A 16,262-nucleotide genomic window follows, 5' to 3' on the forward strand; every position below is an offset into this window, starting at 1 on the left:
ACGACAAATTTGTGAGAAAAAAAATCTTTTTTTCTGGAAATCCTGGTTGTAACTTCTTGGCTTTATCTTGAAATGTTGGACTTTGTACAGGAAATACGACCTCGTGTCGAAAAAGCAATGACCGATATTGCAGTAAATGTGATAATAGTGAAGTAACACTTTAGCAGTACAATAATTAGCGTACGGCAAGGCTGTAATAATGCTTTGTTTAATCATAAACATCGAGATATAGAGTAGAACATCTTGAAATCTAGTGGACGCAATATACGTTTCTGCTCGCGGGTATGTCCGCCATATTTGATGTGGCGGCGTCAACTTTACTCCATTTCAAAAAAACACCAGAAACAATGTTTGCCATTTTAAAATCTGATGATGATACATGTGGAGAGGAAAAATAAAAGAAAAATGTAACATGCATTCTTCTAAATAATTGAATTGTAGACGTTCATTTTATCAGTGCCTCCTGTTTGATGGGGCGATGGCGTTGATTTTTTTTTATTTGTGTGTGTTGCCGTGACGACAAGGGAATTATCGATTGTTTTAACAAGCCGGAGCGTAATTGAGACCACGGTCAACATTTGCAATCAGATGCAACTCTTGCAGACACACACACACACACACACACACACACATGCTCACGGGCACAGTCGTGCGCGCGGATCTGAAGAAAGTCAAATTGTTGGCGTCAGCACAAAACGTTCTTTTTTAAAAGGTGCCCTCGAGGGAAGTCTCATTGCTGACATTTTGTTGAAAGCCATAAAGTGACCCCACCCCACCCCCTAACCAATTTAACCTTTTTATTTAACGTTCATACTTTTAGCACATGGGGCCTATACGACGCTACCAAACATGGCGCCACGTACTCCGACGCGACTCGGGATCGAATTGACAAGTCCGCAGCGACTTTTAGCACCGCTCATGACTGCAATTCTGAGATGCTCTATCTGATCGAAGAGCCGCAGCGGTAGACGGGAGCCGCGGTGTCGGATTCAACGCCACAGAGGCGAAGTGGCAGGAAAAGACAAAAGGGGGGCCCTCGCCGCCTCGACCTTGAGCGACGGCCCCGAGGACAAAGCGCTCGTTGGAGGAAATGCGTTTTGGGCGGCGACAGACGGAGATGGACGCGCGGCGGGCACACCTTAATAAAATCCTACAGGCTGATATGATCAAGCATGAAGTACATTACAAAGGTAATGTGAATTTAAAGCCACTTCCTTTCATTATCAAAAACACTGAGCCGGCGCTGGCGCACTCCGCTCGCCCAATTTATGAGGCCCACTTCCTCAATCTAATAGAAGGATTCAGGTGTTACTAATGGAGCAGCCGCCGAGGTAATAGACGACGCACCCGCACATAATGTGGACCGATGCGCCGCCGCCGTCGCCGCGGAAAGACACAAAGACGGAAAAGTTGGGAGAGCCGGCTCAGCCGAGACCGCGCCGGCCGAGTCGTACGCTGCGAGTGGAGCTAACGAGGCCCCCCGGCGTCCAAATTCACAGGATGTAAACTCCCAAGGCCTCGTTTAGGGCACCGTGGACCAGTTTGCTCCACCCATCTAGCGACACCTTTTTTATTCACTAAGCACGAGCGCAAATTGACTTAACCTCAGTCGGCGTGCCTGTGCGCGTGTGTGTGTGTGTGTGTGTGTGCGTGTGTGTGTGTGTGTGTGTGTGCGCATCTGTCTGTGTGAATGCGTGTGCATGTGTGCGTGATCACTCAACTAAAACTGCTGCACTAATTAAAAGTGTGCTGAGTGTGTGTGTTCTTGTCAGCGGGAGCTTTAGACTCACTTTCTAGGGGGGACGGGGCCTGTGTGTGTGTGTGTGTGTGTATACGCATTTCTGTGTGTGTGTGAGCCAGCCATTTGATTTGGTGTCAGTGCGCTTGTGAACTTTTAAAGGGTCAACAGACACACTTTCTCTTTCTGTCCATTTTTCCATTTTTGTTCCTTCACTTGTGTCATTGTGTCTGTCATAGACGGGACCCCCCGAGCCCCCTCAACCCATACACACACACACACCCATCCATCACTCACCTACTCAACCAACACATTACTACACACGCACACACACGGGGCTGAGCGTCATTACCAGGTGGCAGTGAAGCAGAAAAGCTTGCTAATGGCAGGTCACTGCCGTGCATGGGTGTGTGTGTGTGAGCGTCCGTGTGTGTGTGTGTGTGTGTGTTGACCAGTTGCCATTCCGACCATGTGATGTGATCGACCCCCGCATGTGTATGTGTGTGTGTGCTTGTGTTGGTGAACGTTTCCGGCAGCAGATTGTAAGAGGAAAGCTGTCACCTCCGCGATGCATTTCTTTTCATGCACGCCAAGGCCGCAATGCATTCTGGGAGTCGGCGTCCAAACGCTCCGCCGAGTTGACGATCTCGCTAACATTGTTGCTCAACACGGACTTTTAATGACGACATCAGGGCTGTCATCGGCCACTCGTCAATCTCCGTCAACTTTACGAGTCGCTATGAAATTTGATTGACAGACGTACGCCTGGGGGACGCACCTTGCCCCGCCCCCCTCCCTGGCTGCCATGGTTACATCAGGTGAGGCCATTTCCTTCAGTTTTAGTGGCTGAGTCAAGTCCGTCTGTCTGCTTGACGAGCTCCCTTATTAGCTCGTTAGCTCATTAAAGACGGGAGGATCATTAAAGAGACAAACTGACCATCTTTCACACACACCCACTCGCGCGCGCACGCGCGCACACACACAGCAGCTGTTCAAGCACGACATTAAAAGTCTAATTTTTTCCTTTTATGGGTCTCGTTAATGTTTTTAGGGACCCGCTAATGACATCTCACAGGCACGCACGCACACAGAGTCGTTGGGTTTTAGTAAGTGCGCCACTGTTGACCTTTAGGACAAACCAGTGACAGGAAGTTTCATCAAACGTCAAGTAAAGAAGACACGGATGAGCGTCATTGGACCACACTGAGCGCCACATGACTCCTTTTTGCCTAATTCAACTTAAGGTAAAAAGAGTTCCTGATGCTCGGTCATAATAGGCCCAGGATCCAAAATGGCGGACAACATCTGCCAGCCCGTTTGTGATCATTGAGCAATTGGCTCTCTCTCATCCCTCCCCCGTGCGCTGACGGGCTAGTGGCGACCCCCATTTTGTTGGATCGGCAAGACGTTTGGCTGGATCGGTTTGTCGGTTCTCCCCCTGTTCCTGACGACGGCCTTCAAGAGGAGCACATTAAAAAAAAACCAAAAAAAAGTTTGGCATAAATTGGCATCCAGCTGGCAGACAGGAAGGAGATCATCTTCAAGCAACAGAATTCCCACAGAGGATTCTAATCGGCTTCACCGTCCTCATGTGGCACAAGTATGTGTGTGTGTGTGTGTGTGTGTGAGTGTGTGTTTCCAGCTGTTGGCTCTCTCTTGCTTGCTGTTCTTTTTCCTTTGTGGTGCTTCCAGGAGTTACTTGTATTGTCTTTCACCATTGAAGCATGACCTTGAACCGTTTCAACTTTTTTTGTCATATTTCTTCGTGTATTTGCGGAGATTGTCGGTCAGAAGAAATAGGAGGAAGTCACTTGGTGTAAGCGCGTCTCAAGTCATGTTTCAACGAAGCAGGGACGGATCATTTTTCTCTCCCTGGTCTAAGAGCGGGCTTGACCAATACATAGGTTGGCTGAGAACATAATTTATAAGTATATTTTTTCTCTTTTTGTCTCTTCCGAGTCTTCATTGACGAGAGGCCGCAGTTCAATTATTTCTATAAGACTGTGCTGCCACCTCTTGACAAAAAAACGTCACTGCAGGTAATAATTTAGCTCTTATTTTGTAGAATGACTAGTTGATGATTTTATTTTTAAGAAATCACTGTCCCGGAAGTGATGTATTTGTGACGTGATAATTTGAAGTCCACTCCGGCCGTGCAGGACGGTCGGTAGGGCACATTTGGAGGACACACGAGAACGCCAAAGCGATCGATCTAAAATATGAAAACGTAGCGTGCACACCATTTCCATATGAAGTTTAGTTTCGGGCTAACCAGATGTTAGCCGGCCGTCGTTAGCATGCATCGCGAGCAGCTTGTCAAGAGATGTTGGGAGCCGGAAGTGGATCTTTGGAACTGCAGACCGGTAAGTAATGTGATTATTATTTTTATTTTTGATGAGTGTGACGTATTTGTCTGGCTTGGGTTGAAATGTTGGTGCAGGAGAAGCGCCTTCGCTTGGATGCGGGACTTCCGGACGACGGTTGTCCAATGGAAATTCTTCCCGCTTTGCTTCGAACTCCTCAGGAGGAAGAGAAGAGGCGGGGCCAAGTGGAGAGTGGAGGGCAGGTCAGTCTCGGGTGCCATGACGACAATCTCTTCACATTTAAAGGTCAGATTCCAAAGACTTTTCAGGGTGTGTTAAAATTCATCTTCTCATCGCCGCTGAGAAACTTGGATTAGAATCAACACCGTGCTGCTCAGTGCGGATTGCAAATAGCCTGGTATTTTTTGCACCTCTCTTCTCTATATTTATTCGAGAGCACAACAGCTTTAGAGACTAACAGTTGGCCGTGCTGTCCGTGTGCGATTCATTGTAATGAGTCACCCGTACGTGAAATGTTACACCGCCGTCGTTTGTCAATCGTTTGGTATCTGACCTTTAAGGCTTCCTGGTTGCCATTGAAAACAAGTGATGTGTGCCCGTCTGTGCAGGAGTGCGTTTTCAGACCCGGAAGTCCTCCACTCACTTGTCTCAGATGTCTCGCTGGCGAGCCGGTACAGTACCAGAACCGCAACGCATGAGTGACACACACACACACATTGTGTGTGGTACACTTGTTTCGACTTGCGTGAATTATAGATGATGTCATCGTGTCTTTCAGGGTCACATCAACCATATGATGCCTGCAGGAGGCGGGCCTTCAGCAAACCCACGCTGATGATTGGTGGAGTTGCTGACAAGAACCTCAAACGGGAAACGGATGACGCGGTTTCAGTCTTTCACGTTCCCTTGACCCTCTTCAGCTGAGGAATCCGTCTGGTCCCAACTAACTGGTACAGCCTGGACTCTTTGCTAGCCAGTCGCTGTGAAGCTGTTTGGACATCTTGGAATTATTTTCTAATACATTTATATCTCTTTTGGACATCACTTCCTCATGCACATTTTGTCAAAATAAGACAAAACTTTCAATGGAACTGAAGTCGTACTTTTATTCTGAAAACATCCTGACATGAAGGTTCACTTTGAATCTGCTGCAGTTAAAAAAAAAAAAAACAAAGGGTCCGTAATGTCCAGCTGGCTGGACTTTCTAAGACGGATAGCAGCAGAAGGTGAAGCTGATCTTTGGGACACTCTTGCTCAGTCCGTCAACTGACTTTTGAGTCGCTTGGCAGCAGGGGCACACCCCTTGCCCGAGTCCCCTTCACCCGTGTTGCCTGCCAAGGAAAGCAAAATTGATGAATAGGCCCCGCCCTGTTAGACAAGCCCGCCATCACGTACGAGATATGTGAGCCTCTTGCTTCTGGGGTGTCTCGCCACGGCTCTTTTTGGTGAAAATGACGCCGCTTGCCGTCTTCCTGGTTTCTGCGACCCCAAAAAAAAAAAACCATTTATCCGACACACCTGTGATGTAAGCTTCGCCCACTTTGACCAACTACCTGCATGCAGTAAAAGCGAGCGACAGATGGAGGAAACTGAGCGCTTGGCTTCCTCGTCGGACAGACCCATCAACGAGCATCTGAGTGCGCGTCAGGAAAATGTGCACTTTTGTGGAGCCGGAAGGGTAGCGAGTGGGGTCAAGGATACAGGTTGATGATGTCATAGGGTCCTCGGAGCTCCTGAGGCTGGACACACAAATGCACGTCACAAAAACAAACACACACACAGATATTCTCCAAGAAGCAACAGGTGCCACACCTTCGTCGCTGCACTCGACACCAGCACGTTCTATAAGACACGAGAGCGGGACATCACGGTCACGTTTATCATGTCGTCGTCATTATCATCCTCACCTTCCCTTTGCAGGCTTCCACCAAGCTAACAGCGTTAGCAATAGTGTAGCGCCTCATGGTGGCATCTCTGATGGCGGCAGTGTAGGACACTTCAAAAGCCAAACCCCTCTCCAGAGCCTACGCACATGCACGCTCACTAAGTCGACGTCATCGTCCGCATGTTTCTGCGATATCGAGTCGCAATAATTCGTCACCACGTTGACTGGAGCTCTCTTGAAGAAGAACGGAGGTTTTTCCGTCATCGCCACGCTGATCACATCAACCTCCAACTGCGTGCAGGCCGCCTTCAACAACAAATGACAATGAGTGAGTGTATTTTTTATTTTTTGTTATTTATTCCATTTGTGTGAGTGTGCGGCTCACGTGAAAAAGTTTTTCTGTCGTTGGTTGGACCGCCAGGAGGTCAAAGCTAGCATACTGCGTAAGGTTTGGCCTCTGCACAAACACGCAGGCACAAACTTGTTTCATGGGGTTTTCTAGTGGCAGTGCAGACTTGACAAAAGTACTTACAAAGTGACTCAGCTCTGACAGCACCAGCGTCAGTCTGTTGAGCACTCGGATAGGTCGAGAGCGACCCTGGCACGCACATATACAAACACGGCAACTCAAATGAAATTTAGTCTCAGCGTAAACACAGGGACAAAACAATCGGTGATCACCTGGACGATAGGCAGCTGATCAATGAGGTCTTCGATCGGCTTGGGTGACGGAACCGCCTATAGACAAGAAAATACAACCACTTGTGTGTGGGTTTCAATGCGCTTTTTGCTTTCAATTGCATCCGTGAGTGAGTCACTGTCTCACCTCTTTCTTTTTGATCGAGGGTTCAAACGTATAGTTGACGGCTACCGTGGAGAAACCAACTGCACCAAAACAACATAGGTGATTTGATTATCGTTATTCGTGTCACGGTAGAGTATAGAAAGTATTGATTCACTGAAGACAGCGTTCTGTGTCTGTGCGCCCATGTATGCATCATTAGCTTCGTTAGCCTAGCTCTCTCTTTTGGGATGAAATAAAGTCGACTTTATCCAAGCGCTCTAGTCCATTTTAGTGGTGCGAGACTCACGATGAGCTGCCGTGTCGATTAGTTGTTGCATGTTGCTTCTATCTGCAGAGAAAGTCAAGTTTAAGTCCATGAAGACCGGCATGGTTGTGATGATGACGAGTAGGAGCCGCATGCAGAGCGAAACATCGAAATGCCTTGTGGGAAATGAAGTTGTTGTATGGTGTGATTCCAAATATTTCCGTCAGGGGGCAGAACAAACTGATGGAATATCAAAGACAAAGCTGAAGAAGAAGAACAAGACGGTTTAATTTGACGCTCCGAGCGGAAGTGGAAAAGAATATCATGTGTGTGAGGGAAGCTCACATTAATAAATAATGACAAACAAGCATCGTGTTGTACTTTTCTTAAGTTGTCATTACACAACTTGATTTGTCCTTATTGACGTCTAACTTGTTGATTTATACACTTGGAAACTTCCGGAAGTTTGACCCGGAAACGAAATCAAATTCTTCCGAGGAAGTGAATTCTTGTTGTGTTCATCAGCTATCGTCAGAAGAGTTGGTGTAGCATCTTGTGAAAATTTAGAAATGAGTGCACAAGTAAAGTAAGAAGTACAAGAAGAGTCATCGGTTTGCGTTAGCCATCGACATGCGTGTGGACCTGCACGCGCAGCTGGCTGCCGTCATGGAGGCGTTCGTGCACGCCGCTGTGGCCGAGCTCCACAAGCAGCAAGAAGGCGGACCGCCGGTCGACCAACTTCTGCGTGCGGACAGCGTACGCAAAGAGAGTCGTGAGAGGCTGGTGAGTCGCCCGCAGAACACGGACGTAACATGAGTATGGACTGACAATGTCGCTTACTCGCCGTCGGGAGAAGTGAAGCCACGGGCGGCCATTTTACGTTGCCACTTGTTAATCTCTGCTGCTCGCATTTCGACGTTCTGGCGTTATTTCCTGTATTTACGGCGAACATGCATACGGTTGTACCAATGAGTGTAGGGGAAGCGCTACATGTTTATTTTCAATGTTCTCTTTTGTGCGAATGCTCCCGAAAGACTCGGACATGTGCTCTGCGATTGCCTGGCAACTAGTTCAGGGTGTAATAGTTGGTGTCCGTCACATTAGCAACGTAAGATGGCTGCCCCCAGGCTTCAGTCGCGAGTGAGTCCATTCATATATCCGTTGGTCGCAGTGACGTGTGAAATAAGACGTAAATGCGGTGATTTCTTACGTGTTGTGGTGTTGATACGTCATCCTGTCTGCCATATTTGATGTGGCAGATGAACGAATGCAAGTCAGAAAGTGACAGGTTACCAAGTGCACAAACCGTTCATTCATGGACTTGCAAAACAAAACCATTTTCAGTTTTAACATCAGTGTTAGAAATGGTAGTTAGTGCTCAACTTGTATCCAGGGATGACTCGTGTTTCACTGTGGCGTGACATGGAACGTCTGTCCCAGGTGTGCTTTGCCGCCATCTTGGAGACACTGGCAAAGGAGGCTTTGGGGAAGATCGTCAACATCGTGGATGACGTCAAACCAGGACGGGACGGTGAGGGAGCGCACGGCGGCGGGACAGCACAGATCGCCATTGTCAGCGTCCTCAACAACACCTGTGTGGGTATGTGCTGAGCCTATTTGCTGGAAATGTGACAACAAATAAGCTAAACTGCTGCCCCCGCATTTGCCACAACAGAGGCGGAGCACTCATACGGCGTCCCTCCCCCGAATCGCCACCCTCCCGCTCTGGCTCAGGTAAGTCTGCACGCTCGTCTGGCCGCCTTCCCGCTTGCCTGACTTCGTTAATGGATTTTGTGGAAGCAGGACCAAGGACTGGACGCAACGCTTCCTGCAAGCCGGAACGAGTTGGCGACCGACGGCACCACGCAGAAGCCTGAGGTGCGAGTACCCCGCAGGAAGTCCTTGTCATCCCCGAGCCAATCGGCCCGGCGCCGCCAACTGGGACAGGAGAGCGCTGACGTGAAGCCGTTCGCCTGTGAGGTCTGTGGCCGTTGCTTCACCCTAAGACAAAACCTGCGGCGGCACACCCGCGGCCACATGGGCATCAAGAAGTTTTGCTGCGGTGTGTGCGGGAAAGGCTTCACACGCGCCGTGGCGCTCCGGACCCACGAGCTGATCCACACGGGCCAGAAGCCCCTCAAGTGCGAGCAGTGCCCCAAAAGCTTCCGGCATGCCGCCAACCTGAAGAACCACCTGCGCGTCCACAGCGGCGCGCGGCCCTTCACCTGCGACGTCTGCGGCAAGACTTTCCGCCAGGCGGTCAATCTGAAGATCCACCGCCGCGTGCACACCGGCGAGCGTCCGTACGCGTGCCGCCAATGCGGCAAGACCTTCAGCCAGCAGAGCAGCCTCATCACGCACGGCCGAACGCACTCTGACGAACGGCCGTTCGTCTGCACGTCCTGCCTCAAGACCTTCAACAACGCCAACAGCCTAAAGCTGCACGTGCGCGTGCACACGGGCGAGCGGCCGTACACCTGCGACATCTGCGCCAAGACTTTTACCCAGGGAAGCCATCTGCGCACGCACAAGACTCACGTGCACGACGGCGGCAAACGCTTCATCTGCGACAAGTGTGGAAAGGGCTACGCCAACGGGCGAAACCTCAAAACGCACAAGTGCGGCTACAGCTAGCGCACGGCGAACGCTGCCTGCTCGTGTCACGTCCTCGCTTTTCTTGAATAAAATCTTGGATTGCGCCAAAGCTGCAAAGTTTGTCTATTTCATTGCAAGAAAGGCTGCACGGCCAAGGGGTGGTTGGCACATTTGTGGTTCGAGGGCCAGGGTGCCCCACTCTCAACTCGAGAAGCTTAATTATTCTCTTCTGTCTTGTTCACAGCTTTTTGTTCCAGATGCGTTTCTTCGTTTCAAATCTGAGTTGTGAATATTTAAGAAGCATTTATGTCGACATGGTGCAGTGCTCCCTCCCGTCGCTAGGGTCGCTGTTCGTAGTCTAGCGTTGACATTTCAGTCTTTGGAGATGTTTTAGTTTCCGGGTCGGAGAGTCCGTCTCCACGCGTGTGGAATTCTTTCGTCTGTCGTCCGTCTACCTGAACATTTTTCACCGTTATTATGGCTCCGGTGAGTCTGACTTGCGCAAAAATCAACCGCGACGTGCAATTGTGGCCGGAGGATCTTGATGAATCGATGTTTTATCACTTAAAACTGAATGCAGGCGTTTGTTTCCTATTTTAAGTTTGGAATTATGGGCTCGTAGTACCGTTAAAAAAAGAAAACAAAATAACACGGTTTTTTTCAGACTGTTGGGTTGTGTTTTGTCGCCTCAACATGTAACTTGCAGATGTTTGGCACGAATTTTACGCCTGTCATGACATACAAACGGCAAATAGCAAAGGGTCTCGCCAAAGGACCCAACCGGATGCTCACTGTGGCCCGACTGTCCCATCAGGCTACTCGCAAAAAAACATTTTAAAAAGTGATGTAGCATACCTAAACCCAGCCACAACTGTGCACAAATGATTCCTCACAATTTGCAGAAAATATTTGCCATTTGCTCTTCATCAACAAAAACGATGTTTATGAGGGTGAATGACACTGCCATGCTTGCGATCTGTTTTTTTTTTTTTTTTTTTGTACCCTGCTTTCATCGCTCTTTGCTGGCTGGTTGCAGTCTCGCACCAAGAAGCGCCGCCCGTCCTTCCGGCGGTTGCTGAAGACCAGCAACCTGAAGCTGGACAACAAGATGAAGAACCGGCAGATGAAGCAACAAAACTCCTCCAAGAAGCAGCGCAAGGAGCACAGGAAGATGCGGCAGGCGCTCAAGAGCGTCGCGCAGGCCGCGCCGCGCCCACTTGACGTCACCGCCAAAAACCCCGGTGAGACCGCACGCGCGCATGCCATTTTGAACTACGGCCATCGTGTCACCTGTGTGTTAATCGACATGTGCCGTGTGTATGATGTCAGAGGAGGAAGAGGAGGAGGAGGACTTCCTGGAGAGTTTGCCAACTGACATGATGGACGACACCGACCTGCAGCAGATGTCCTCGTTCCTCAGCAGGGATCTGTCGTCATGGTAATCACACACACACACACACACACACCCGTGCATGTACACAAGGTGTGTCTGAGGCATGTGCGTCTTAGTGATTCGGTGCACGGCACCAAGAAGCGCAAGTCCGAAGTGGTCCGAGGCTACGAGAAGATTCCCAGGAAGATGGCCGCCGTGCCGGAGGAGGAAGTCATACATTTGCTGCCCATCAAAGACAAGACACGACTCATCCCGCAGAGCATGCACAAAGGTGACGTCCAAGCGCCGAGATTCATACGGCGCACGGTGTCGCGCAACAACAAGTAGCAAGCACCCAAACTAACGCTACCCATCACTAAACCGCTTTCCCGCCAAGTTTTTGATGGCCATCTGTTGTGCACGTGCAGTGGTGACCAAGCAGCCGGATGAGCAAGAGGATGAAGAAGAGGAAGAGGAACCCACACAGGAGGCTGAAATCGGTGCGGATGGCCTTAAAACCTTATTGAAGCTCGACGGGCCTCTTGCAGGCATCTTTTGAACAGAATCATCACCACGGCGACCAGGGAAGCCGGCCGTGGCCTTTCCTTCCATTGGCTGTTGATCACGTGACCCCTGACCTTGTTTTCAGGAGCGGCGACGCTAGTAAACAATGCGTTGCTGACGCCGGCGCAGCAACAGAAAGTCAGGGCGCGCAAGATCCAAGACAGGAAGTTGACCATCGCAAACTTGGCATCCACCGTCATCGCCAACCCCAGCACCAATGTCAGACCTCCGCTCGTGTGTGTGAGTTTTAGTTTTGTTTTGATTTCGTGAGAGAAGTCACGGCTGTTTGCTTGCATGCGTGCGTGCAGATGAAGTGTGTGAAGCAGCTGCGCGGCATGCTGATGGAAGTGGACCCTTGCATGGCGGTGACGGTCAGGAAGTTGGTGATGGTGTCGCTGATGGAGATCTTCAAAGACATCACTCCCACTTACAAGATCCGACCTTTGACCGCCGCTGAGAAAGCCACCAAGGTAAGCGTCTCTGCGCTCGCGTTTGTGTGTAATGATTCCATTGGTGGGGTGAGGATGGTGTTGATGATGATGATGATGATGTCATCGTCACAGGTCAAGAAGGAGACCCAGCAGCTGCGGGAGTTTGAGGAAGGCCTGCTAAGTCAGTACAAGTTCTACCTGGAGGATTTGGAACAGTGCATCAAAGGTGAGCACCGAACACAGTAAATATCGCAGCTCGTCACATGCTATTAACATTATTAATCATAAAATCACCCGGCTCTATTTAAAATTGCCCCTCGGAAGGTAATCCACGGGGGGGGCGGGGTTCGCTGATGTGATTACAAAAAAAAAAAAATCAAAAAATCTCCCATTTTGTGTTTGCGTGCAGACTGGAAGCAGAAGAAGAGCAAGCGCAGCCAAGCGGTTTCTCTGGACAGTTACTTGGGCCTGGCCGAGGTGGCCGTGCGCTGCCTGTGCGAGCTGCTCGTCGCCATGACGCATTTCAACTTCCACAACAACATCCTGGTGGCCCTGGCGCCGCTGCTGAACGACCCCGTCAAGACGGTGGGTGGCCCGCCAGCCCGTCGCCGGCTCGCCACGCCTGACTCGTTTGCGTCTCCGCTCAGGTGTCCGACACGTGCTGCCGCGCCTTCGCCGAACTCTTTCGCCAAGACAAGGTGGGCGGACCCTCGCTCGCCGCCGTGCGAGTCATCTCGGGTCTCGTCAAACGTCTCAACTACAACGTTAGGCCCAAGGTGAGGCAACCCAACGCAAACGTCAGCGAAAGTCTCCATTTGAACAATAAGTAGAAGGAAAAAAAGTAGTGCTTTTATTTTGAAGGGCGTCATATTTTGATTGTGAACTGGAGCAGGTGCTGCAGACACTGCTGAGCGTGCGAATCCAGGAAGTGTTGGTGAAGAAGGACCTGAAGGACACGACGCCCACCATGAAGGCCATGCACCACAAAGACAAGAAGAACCAGCTGTCACGCATGCGGCGGAAGGTTAACCCGACGTCGGCGTAGCGTCTTGCCCGTCGCCCCGGCAACAACGCTCTGTTTGTTTATGTTTGCGGCGGTGCAGTGGAAGAAGGCGGAGGAGAAGCTGCAGCAGGAGCTTCTCGAAACCGAAGCGTCGGACAGCAAAGAAAGGAAGATGAAAATGGTGCCCGGCACAACGCCGCCGTTTGTCGACCATATTCGCCGCGCCTCGCGGTCCGAAAGTCACATATGGTTCGCTCGAGCTTTTTCTCTTCTGACATTCCTCTTCTTCCTTCTCCCCGCAGCACACGGAGACGCTGAATATCGTCTTCCTGATCTACTTTCGAATTTTGAAGAAAGCTCACAAGTCTGCCCTCCTCCCTGCGGTGTTGGAGGGGCTGGCCAAGTAACGCAAACGCACAGCGCACAGTCACCCGTTCACCCACGAGCACTCACGCACGCACTCTCTGATGTCACTTCCTGTCAGTTTTGCCCATTTGATCAACTTGGAGTTCTTTGATGACCTGCTCAATGTGCTGCAGGGCCTTATCCAATCAGGAGTGAGTACGACGCAGACTCCGCCCGCTCATCACAAGCCAATACCAGACGATTCATTTGATTTGTTCATTGCCGTGCAGGATCTGAGCAATCGGGAGAGACTTCACTGCATCCAGACCGTCTTCACCATCCTGACGGGACACGGTGTGTGCGTGTGCGTGCGCGTGCGCATGTTTGCCGCCACCTGCGCGGGTCGGTGATGTGAGCGTTTGTGCGTGGCAGGTGACGTCCTCAATATCGACCCGCTGAACTTTTACTCGGAGCTGTACGCCATGTTGCCACAGCTGCACGCAGGTGGGTGGTCTCAACTCGGCTGTAGTTATCGCGCACTTTCAAAGTACACGCAGCAAAAAGTGATACGAAGGTTTAATTAATAACAACGCCAAACGACAGCTTCGAGGTGACTTACTGCAGTTTTAAGAAATCGAAACACCAATGGCGCAGCAACACCTACAGACATGAGCAAACTCCTGGCGTGTGTTCTTTATCCTCCGCGAAGAGCGCCTAGTTTGAGTGCTGGCGAACCGTGTCCTTCAGGAGCTCGCGGTGACGAAATTGTCATCGTGCTGCGCTGCCTGGACGCGATGTTGATCCGCCGCAGGAAGCAGGTGAGCCTGCAGAGGGCGATGGCCTTCATCAAGCGGATCAGCGTGCTCAGCTTGCACGTCCAGTCGCACGCCAGCGTCGGACTCCTCGCCGCCGCCAGGGCCGCGCTGCATGTGAGTGCTTGCGTACATGACAAGCAAGCTAACGTGTCAACCAAAGTGACTTTTTTTTTTTTTTTTTTGGCTACCTCTCTTTTGCGATGTCAGTCATTTCCAAGATCCGACTTCCTGCTGGACAACGAGGTTCAGGGCAGCGGCTTGTACCTGCCCGAACTGCAACACCCCGAACACTGCAACGCTCACAACACCGCCTTGTGGGAGCTTCACGCACTGCAGGTACACGCCCGCACACGCAGCGCAGCGCATTGGTGCGAGCTGACGTTTCCGTGACATGACGGCGTCTCCGCAGAGACATTTCCACCCGGTGGTTCGGCAACTGGCGTCCCATCTGAGTCGCGGCGCCCCCAGCGAAGGCAGCGGGGCGCTGCCGCAGGAGCTGAGTCGCAGGTACAAATACGCGGCGCCATCTTGCGCTGCTCGCCGCCAGCGCGCCGCGACCGTGTGGTTGCTGCGCTAACGTTTGAGGACTTCCTGTCCAGGTTGCCGGTGCAGCTGTTTGACGATTATGACGTCAAAGACATGACCTTCAACCCACCAGTAGCTGCGCCCAGACACAAGAAGAAAAAGGTGCGTACGTACACGCGCAGATACGCCAAAGTCGAATTGTAATTTTTTTCCCTTCCAGGAAGTTTTCAGAGTGGATCGGTCGCTGCTGGATGGCGATTTGCAGCGACTTGTTGATAACAGCTTGCGTTCCAGTCAGGAGGCGGAGCTTGACTTCTGGACAACACACAAATACTGACCCTCATGCATACACATACCATGAGTGTGTCTGTGTGTGATGTCATCTGTAAAATATTTTAATAAAGCTTTTGTTTTTTAAAGTATTGATGCTATTGATGCAGTGTGATCAGGGGTGGTAATTGGTCGCTCTTTGTTTTGAAGACAAAGATTGACCATTTGTTTGTCTTTGATTCGGAACAACAAAAAGCGTTATGCCAGCCAAATTAGTCGCTGGCAAAGATAGGTCAACACAATTTTGTGTTAAACCATTTTCGCACTGAGAATGCGGTTTGAAGAAGAAAAAAAACGGGAGCGCTGAACCCAATTTGAATAAAACGATTTTTTTTCACACATCAGTGGCGCCGCCTGCTGTTCAGTGAGCGACACTGCACTCACTAACGCTCAAAGTCTCCACATTCCACAAATCTTTCCAGGCGGTTCCACAAAAAAACAGCCAAGACGCATAGAAAAAACTCGCGCCCCCCCCCCCGCCCCCCTGCAACTCGCACACACACTGACACACACACATTCCACAGCAGCTACATGTGTGGATGTAAGCCGACCAATCACATTCGAGCTTCACAAGTCCGTCTACAGTACAAATGTTTTCCCATTTTCGGTCAACGTCAAGCAAGACCGTGCGCGCGCGGGTGCGTGAGAAAGGAGAAGGTGATCAATTGGTGGCCCCTCCCTCACATATTTTTTTTTCTCCTGGGGGTGGTGGAGAGTTGTGGGGAGGGGGGGGTCGCACGTCTCCTCAGCTCCTTTTTAGGACTTGATGACACTCCGATGTTTTGCTTCTTGTTGGACTTTTGATGCACGCTTGAGCAGGAAGTTGTCTCGTGCGTCGTCCATTTTCCTTTTAAGGAGAAGCGAGTGTGTGTGTGTGCTTCCATCAGGACCTTTGGCCTCATCTTCATCCACGTCTTCCTCTGGACCTATCAACTACATTACCCACAATTCTAACAATGTCACCTGCCTCATTTTCAGCTAAGCAGAAGCCAAAGAACCCTAGCCTGCTGATTGGTGGATCCGGCGGAGGGGGGGGCGTGTCTAAATAGGCGCGGAAGGTCAACGCAAGGTCAGCATAGGGTCGGCGAGCCTAAGCTGACGAGGTCAACAACAGGGACCCTGATACCAGGAGGGCAGAACAATCTGAATCAGGAGAAGAACCTGCACAAGTTGGAACGGAAAAAGAACTTGGACCTGGACCACGACAAGAACCAGAACTGAGAAAAAACAACCGAGGCTATGGAAGGAGAAAAGCAACATCCAAAACATCTTCATGATGAAAATGC

At 50.6% G+C, this 16,262-nt stretch overlaps 3 protein-coding genes across 3 annotated transcripts; 2 read left to right on the top strand and 1 right to left on the bottom strand.

The window, feature by feature from the left end:
- Nucleotides 1-5,148: 5,148 nt before the first annotated feature.
- On the bottom strand, nucleotides 5,149-7,703 carry rpp30 (ribonuclease P/MRP 30 subunit). The gene is made up of 13 exons (XM_052071743.1): nucleotides 7,639-7,703; nucleotides 7,039-7,259; nucleotides 6,774-6,832; nucleotides 6,629-6,685; nucleotides 6,480-6,545; nucleotides 6,333-6,404; nucleotides 6,164-6,253; nucleotides 5,970-6,086; nucleotides 5,875-5,904; nucleotides 5,764-5,801; nucleotides 5,616-5,695; nucleotides 5,458-5,541; nucleotides 5,149-5,393 (listed from the first exon to the last, which is right to left on the bottom strand). The coding sequence occupies exons 2-13, from the start codon at nucleotides 7,148-7,150 to the stop codon at nucleotides 5,317-5,319; spliced, it is 882 nt and encodes a 293-aa protein (XP_051927703.1). The 5' UTR covers nucleotides 7,151-7,259; nucleotides 7,639-7,703; the 3' UTR covers nucleotides 5,149-5,316.
- On the top strand, nucleotides 7,457-9,700 carry LOC127604569 (zinc finger protein 32-like). Its single transcript, XM_052071725.1, has 4 exons — nucleotides 7,457-7,779; nucleotides 8,437-8,596; nucleotides 8,672-8,730; nucleotides 8,800-9,700. Exons 1-4 carry the CDS (start codon nucleotides 7,627-7,629, stop codon nucleotides 9,628-9,630), a joined length of 1,203 nt encoding a protein of 400 aa, XP_051927685.1. The 5' UTR covers nucleotides 7,457-7,626; the 3' UTR covers nucleotides 9,631-9,700.
- Nucleotides 9,701-9,959: 259 nt separating this feature from the next.
- On the top strand, nucleotides 9,960-15,045 carry noc3l (NOC3-like DNA replication regulator). The gene is made up of 21 exons (XM_052071677.1): nucleotides 9,960-10,077; nucleotides 10,628-10,832; nucleotides 10,921-11,029; nucleotides 11,101-11,255; nucleotides 11,392-11,463; nucleotides 11,613-11,746; nucleotides 11,836-11,997; nucleotides 12,091-12,184; nucleotides 12,368-12,543; nucleotides 12,606-12,734; nucleotides 12,851-12,982; nucleotides 13,062-13,142; nucleotides 13,264-13,364; nucleotides 13,446-13,518; nucleotides 13,597-13,660; nucleotides 13,739-13,810; nucleotides 14,054-14,235; nucleotides 14,329-14,457; nucleotides 14,531-14,628; nucleotides 14,721-14,808; nucleotides 14,867-15,045. The coding sequence occupies exons 1-21, from the start codon at nucleotides 10,069-10,071 to the stop codon at nucleotides 14,981-14,983; spliced, it is 2,382 nt and encodes a 793-aa protein (XP_051927637.1). The 5' UTR covers nucleotides 9,960-10,068; the 3' UTR covers nucleotides 14,984-15,045.
- Nucleotides 15,046-16,262: the final 1,217 nt, after the last annotated feature.

The sequence above is a fragment of the Hippocampus zosterae genome, chromosome 7, assembly GCF_025434085.1.
Source record: "Hippocampus zosterae strain Florida chromosome 7, ASM2543408v3, whole genome shotgun sequence".
In the NCBI taxonomy this organism is placed as follows: domain Eukaryota; kingdom Metazoa; phylum Chordata; class Actinopteri; order Syngnathiformes; family Syngnathidae; genus Hippocampus; species Hippocampus zosterae.